Here is a 6,137-nt window from a genome sequence, read left to right as displayed (position 1 = left end):
CTGAGACCACATAAGCACATGTCAGGTTAGAGGGGTCCGAGGTGGTGGGATAGCCACCCGCCTGCAGCACCAAATCGGTGCGACCACGGAAAGCCCCCCACACAGGGCCCCCTACCATCTTGACCGTGACGGTGTAGGTGCCCGGAATGATGGGCCGGGTGTCCACTGGCACGTGAACCGTGAGGACAGCCTGACCGCGCTGGAGTGGTACCGCCAGCGGCGACTTGCGCATGAGCTCCGCTGTGAAGGCTGCTTTGCTGGCGCTGGTCGCGCGCCGGCTGAAGGCCAGCCCCGCAAACGTGCGGGAGGGGTGGCCTGTGCTGTGCAGAGAGTGGCCCTGCAAGAGCTGCGGCTGGTTGCCCTGCCGGCACATGGTGTCCAGCACTGACAGGGCAGCACTGGTCACTTCCCGGACGCCGGCTGAGGACAGCTGCTCGCCCTCTGGGAGCCCCGTGGTGGCACCCACCATAAGGACTGGGTAGGTAGGCAGGCTGGGGCCCTGAGGCTGCGTCGTCAGGTCCTGCACTCCGTGCGCCAGGCTATGCGTGGACAGGGCAAGGTGGAGCTGCAGCCCGGGGCTGAAGAACGGGCTGGCAGCGTTGCCCCCACCTGCAGGGGTGCTGTCCGCTGCCAAGCCTGGCAGTGGGCGGCGATGTAAGGATGATTCCTCAAAAAAAAAAGGCCCCCCACACGGCACGGCATGTGCTGCTGCGGCCGCGCCGTGTGTGGGTGTGCTGTATGGCTGGCGTTGGCCCCTGGTGTCTTGGCTGCGCTGAGACACCAGGCGGAACCGACCAGGATCACCCAGCAACTGCATAGCTGCCCAGGATCAGCACTCACAGGGCATCACAGCAGGGCGGGCGCCAGGCATCCAGGCACCAGGCAACAAGGGCACGAAGACGAGCCACACCCCAAAAAAACAGCCAAGTGCTGCAGGGCTTTTTTTTTTTTTAGGAATCATCCTTACAAGGTTGAACAGGGGCAGACGCGCTGCCCCCCTGCTGCCTGAAGACAGCCTGGTCCCCGAGACCAGAACCCTGACAGGGCAAGAAGAGAAGAAAAGAGAAGAAAAACAGAAAGCAAACACCTCGAAAACCGCCAACAACCACCCCCACCCATCCCACCCCACCCCACCCCGACCCGGCAGACAGAGCAGGAGGCTGGCCCCCCCGCCCCCCGGGAGAGGTTGCACAAAAACACCGCCAGACCTAACCCAAGCACCAACCTACACCACAGCCTAACCGCAAGAACCACCACCACCGCGCGCCAGCAAAGAAAACACCAGCGCTACGCACTCGCCCCGCCCAAACCCACCCCACCACCACAAGTCGGTTGCTTAAGCAACACCCCAGGAGAGCCGGCAGAGGAGACACAAGCAGAAAACTAAACGGGCCAGATGTGGCGCTGACTAAGCGGGCTCCAGCCCGCTGCAAGACGCGCTGTGCAGGAAGGCCCACAGCCGCCCAGGCGCTGCGACGCCAGCCAGAGCTAAAACACATGGGCGCCAGATAAGCTGATGACGATAATACGCCACGCCAGCGCCTGGAAAGAAACGCCGCCCAAAAGGAAACCTAGGGGGCCTGCACAGGTGATGCAAGCGTCAGCCGCAAGTTCAACTTCGGTGACCCACCCTGAACCTCCTCCACTTCACAAAGCGCGCCACCCGCCGTCCAGATGGCAACAAAGTGCTCCAGCTTAGCCGCCTTGAGCTGTGCGGTGAGAAGCTGTGTGGGCAGAGCCGACAGGGTTTCAGGGGTTAGCGTGGCGGCAGTGAAACGCAGCTGCATCACCCTGCGCAGCTCGCTGACCACCTCCCGAACCACATGCTCCGACGTCTTTTTTTTGAGGAATGTCTGCTTAGCAGGCTCGCGGGACCAGTACGCACACCAGACGGCGTACAAGAAGGTGGCCCGCAAAGTGCTCCACAGCAGCGCTCCCGCTCCCCGCGGGCCTGATGCCCACACACCCATGCGGTCCCCCAGCATGAAGCCCGCGTCCGTCACTGGCGGCGCCGCTGCCTGGGGCGCAACGCAGGCCCACAGCTGCTGCAGCCACGTCCTCGCCTGCGCATAAGCTGGACACTCCAGGAAGATGTGCGTCAGGCTGGCCCACGCCCGCGGGCCAGGTGGCCCGCAGGCGGGGTGAGGACAGTGCGCCCCCAATCCCCCGCACCCCGTGGTCACCCGTGGACGAATTCCCTTGCCCGCCCTGTACAGCCCGCAAGGCAGGTAAGCATGTTGCAGCCGGTACACCAGCACCTTTGCCCCCCGACTAGTGTGGCTGTCCCACAGCCTCCGCCACGTACCCCGCACAAGGGACGCATCCGGGGGCGGCATGCGAGGGTCGCCCTCCACCGCCGCCGCTGCTGCCGCCGCCGCCGTGGCAGGCCCCGTGCTAGGCCCCGCCCCGCCCGCCGCCTGCTCCTGCAGCCGCGCGGAACGCCGTGGCCCCTCACCCGACTGCTGGGACGGGGACGCATACGACTGCAGTTCTCGCGCCGGCGTGTTCTGCTGCCCGGCTGCCGCGGAGGTGCGGTGGAGCCAGGGGTCCAGAGCCACCGGGTTATTGTGGAAGTGCTGCGCCGCCGTGGTGGTCAGCTGCGCCGCTGCACGCTGCCATTCCGCCTCCCGCTCCGCCAGCCGCGACTGTGCCGCCGGCTGGGGCCCCGAATCCCCCGCCTGCTGTGCTGGCGCCGGGCACGGCATGGCTGCGGGGCGGGCCGGAACCGGCGGTGCGGCCGGGTTGGCCGCGGTGATGGCCCGCCGCACGTCCCGCACCGTGTAGTCCGCCAAGCTGACACCCGCAATCCGGCAGTGCTCCGGGTGCACCACCACCCCAGCCTCCGGCGCCAGGAAGTACGGCGCCCGAGGCCACGCCCCCGCCCGGTCCCCTGGTGATGCTGCATCGTACGCCGCCCGCTCTTCAAAGGTCCACAGGTGCCGCGGCTTGCGATGCTGCAGCACACAGGCAGGCTGCCACGCCCCATCCACTGCCGGGGGCAGCACGCCAGGCCCAGGCTCCAAGAGCCGCCCCGTGTATTGGACGTAGGACACAGCCCCCGCAGCGTTAGCCACCCACCGCTGGTCCAGGCTAACCCGCCACTGTGGCGGCACCGCTGGCGGCTGAGTGGCTGGCTGCGGCGGATGCTGTTCCACGCCCGCGCTCCGCACGTGGCCGACCGCGGCCGCCAGCCGGGCAGGCAGCCCCGCTGGCACCGGCGCGTCGCTGTACACCCACGCCCACGTGGTGGCAGAGTCCGGGCGCACATGAGTAAGCAGCGCCCGGGTGAGCATCTTCCAGGGTTGCCGGCCTGGCTGGGCAAGCAGGGCGAAAGTCTTAGCTTGCAGGGCAGACAGGAACGCAGGCAGGTCGACATGGTTGACACCCCCATCCTTGTACGGCAGACAGGCCGTCTCCCGCTTTGGCAGCAGGAGCGGGTTCCCGTGCGACACCAGGCTGGCATCCTCAGCGTGCACGGAGCGCGCAGCAAAGTGGTCCACCAGGTCGGTGAGTTCCTTCAGCTGCGCAGGCGATGGGTTGAGGAAGCTGAAGTGGTAGGCCAGCTTCGCCGCCAGCACCTGCTTCGCAATGTGCACACGGCCAACCAGGGTCAGAGACAGGGCAGCCCACAGACGCGCCACAAACGCCATGCCGCGAGCCCGCCGGGTGAACAGGTCAGCTGCAGCCGCATCAGAGTCCCACGACAGAGGCACACCCAGGTGCGTCACGGCGCAGGTGGTAAACGGCACCCCCGTGTGTGGGCAAGGGCCCGTCAGGTGCGCAAACCTGCCAAGGCCCATGGCCTTGCTCTTGTCCGGATGGACACGGGCGTTGGACGCGCGGCAGAACAGCTGTACTGCCGCCATCAGGACCGGCCCGTCCACCGCCGGGTCGCGCGCCGTGAGGGTCGTGTCGTCAGCGTGGTGGGCAGCAGGTGGCGCCTGCTCGCCGCTGGGTAACAGGGGCGTGCGCAGTGCCCCTTGCTCCACCTGCCGCCGCAGAAAGGACGTCAGTGGCTGCATCTGGATGACCCACAGGGGTGGTGAGGCGGTGCTGCCCTGCGGCAAGCCGTTCAGCACTGGGAAGGCGTCAGAGAGCATCCCGTTCACACACACGCGGGCAGAGCCGTTGGCAGTGAGCAGGCGGATCCAGCGCAGCATGCGCGGCCCAAACCCCAGTCCCTCTGCGGACGCATACAGCCACTGCCGGTGCACCCGGTCATACGCCTTTTCAATGTCCAAGAAGTACAGCGCACCACCCTGCCGTGGCGTGCCGTCCGCGCCCACGTCCAGGCGCATCCATTCGATCAGGCCTTGGAGGTACAGCGCATTGTCTCCAATCCAGCGGCCGGTGATGAACGCGGTCTGCAGCTCATCCACAACTGCATCCAGGGCGGGCTGCAGGCGGGCGCTGACGGCCTTGGACACCATCTTGAAGTCGCAGTTGAGCAGCGTGATGGGCCGGTAGGACGCCAGCTCGGCGCGGTCCAGGCTTTTGCCCTTGTAGATGAGGGTGATGATGCCCTCCCGCCAGGAGGCGGGCAGCGCCGCCGCCATTTTGCCGCCATCGTGGGCGTCTGCAGCGGCAGCAAAGGCAGCGGCAGCAGCAGCACACAAGCGCGGACCCAGCAGCGCCCAGAAAACCTTGTACACCTCGTACGGGACCCCGTCCGACCCAGGCGCTTTACCATTGGCGGAGCCAGCCAGCGCTGCCATCAGCTCGGCATCACTGAGGGCGCCGTCACCGGACCCCTCTGCGGCGGCCTGCAGATCCGCTGGAACCTTGCGGTCAATGGCCGCCAGAAGCTGTTGCTGCGACGCCGTACAGACCGGCTGCACGCGGAACAGGCCGGTGGGGCTGGTGCTGCTGTACATGGCTGCAGCGGCTGCGGAGACAGTGTTGCGCGTGCCCGGCCCCGTGAGCGCCACAGTTGCCCCGGCACCTTCAAGTGTGTGATGGGCTCCTGCGCGCCGGCTGCTGGCTCATCAGCCTGCCGATGGAACCAGCGAGTGCCCCGCTCCCCATGCTCCTCCATCAGTGCAGCGCGGGCATTGTGGCTGGCCGCTGCGGCAGCTGCCCGCTCCTCCCGCACCGCCAAGTTGGCCATGGCCGCAGCCTGACGCTGTGCGGCGCTGGCACCCGGCCGGTCGGCCAGGGCAGCGGCCGCGTCTGCGGCCAGCACCACGCCATGCAGCCCATCCCGGGTCTGGCGTGCATGCCGACGGTGGATGCTGGTGGCGGCCTCCCGCAAGAAGAACTTGTCCGCCTCCCATTGCGTGCAAGCGCCGTCACCTGTACTGGCCACGGGATTTGCGGCAACGTGCGCCTCCAAGCGCTGCTCGAGCTCCAAACGCAGCGAGGGGTGAAACAGCAGGTATGTGGGGAAGCGCCACTGCTCCCGGTGCGCATGTGGCAGGTCGGGCAAGGACAGGGTGAGCAGCACACCGTTGTGGTCCCCAGGCGCCCCATACGTGCGAGCGACATCCACCACCCACGGCCCCGCGGTGGCACTGACATACCACCGATCCAGGCGTGCGGGAGTGGCCGGCTTGGGCGTGGCCGGATGCGTGTAGCCCTTAGCGCCGCCACGCTTGCTCGCCCAAGGGTCCACCAGACTGAACTGGGCGAGGAGGCTGGCAAGTTGCGGGGCACCTGCAGCACGTGACGGGCTAGGGGCCGCCTCCTGACTGGCATCGGTGACACAGTTCCAGTCCCCACCGACAACAAGCACCCTGTCCGTGGCCAGGTGGGGATGCAGCCCGGCAAAGAAAGCAGGCTTGTCCGCCACGGCCGTGGGCGCATACACACACACGAAGCGCAGGCGCAAGTGACCCACGTCCCAATCCCAACATACCACACGGCCCGCCGCATCCGTTGACGGCGGCTGCAGTACGCAGCCTGGAAGGGACAGCCGACTCCGCGCCAGGATAGCCGCCCCACAGGAGTGGGGCGACGCTGCCGGGCTGGCAGCAAGGGCAGTGGCGCCACGGAAGGCACGCCCCCTGCGCGGCACGAAGGCAAGACTCCAGCGCCGTCGTGTCAGTAGCGTGGGTCTCCTGCACCATCGCCACATCCGCCCCAACTTGCTGCAGGTGCGAGACCAGCGCCCGCGCCTTGAACGGCGAGCCCAGGCCGTT

The 6,137-nt window shown here is 67.4% G+C and overlaps 1 protein-coding gene across 1 annotated transcript in view; it reads right to left on the bottom strand.

Moving 5' to 3' along the window:
• Positions 1-6,137, bottom strand: part of CHLRE_28g757747v5 (uncharacterized protein) — a 21,042-nt gene that overhangs the window by 4,248 nt on the left and 10,657 nt on the right. The window contains exons 9-12 of the mRNA XM_043072995.1: positions 4,972-5,652; positions 2,306-4,885; positions 1,631-2,074; positions 116-636 (exon numbers count right to left, since the gene is read on the bottom strand). Of these exons, the coding sequence (XP_042914083.1) occupies positions 116-636; positions 1,631-2,074; positions 2,306-4,885; positions 4,972-5,652 (4,226 nt within the window). The remainder of the gene's footprint in view (positions 1-115; positions 637-1,630; positions 2,075-2,305; positions 4,886-4,971; positions 5,653-6,137) is intronic.

The sequence above is a fragment of the Chlamydomonas reinhardtii genome (genome assembly GCF_000002595.2).
Source record: "Chlamydomonas reinhardtii strain CC-503 cw92 mt+ unplaced genomic scaffold scaffold_28, whole genome shotgun sequence".
NCBI lineage: Eukaryota > Viridiplantae > Chlorophyta > Chlorophyceae > Chlamydomonadales > Chlamydomonadaceae > Chlamydomonas > Chlamydomonas reinhardtii.
Note: the sequence above shows the minus strand (reverse complement) of the source record. Positions and strands in the feature narration are given on the sequence as shown.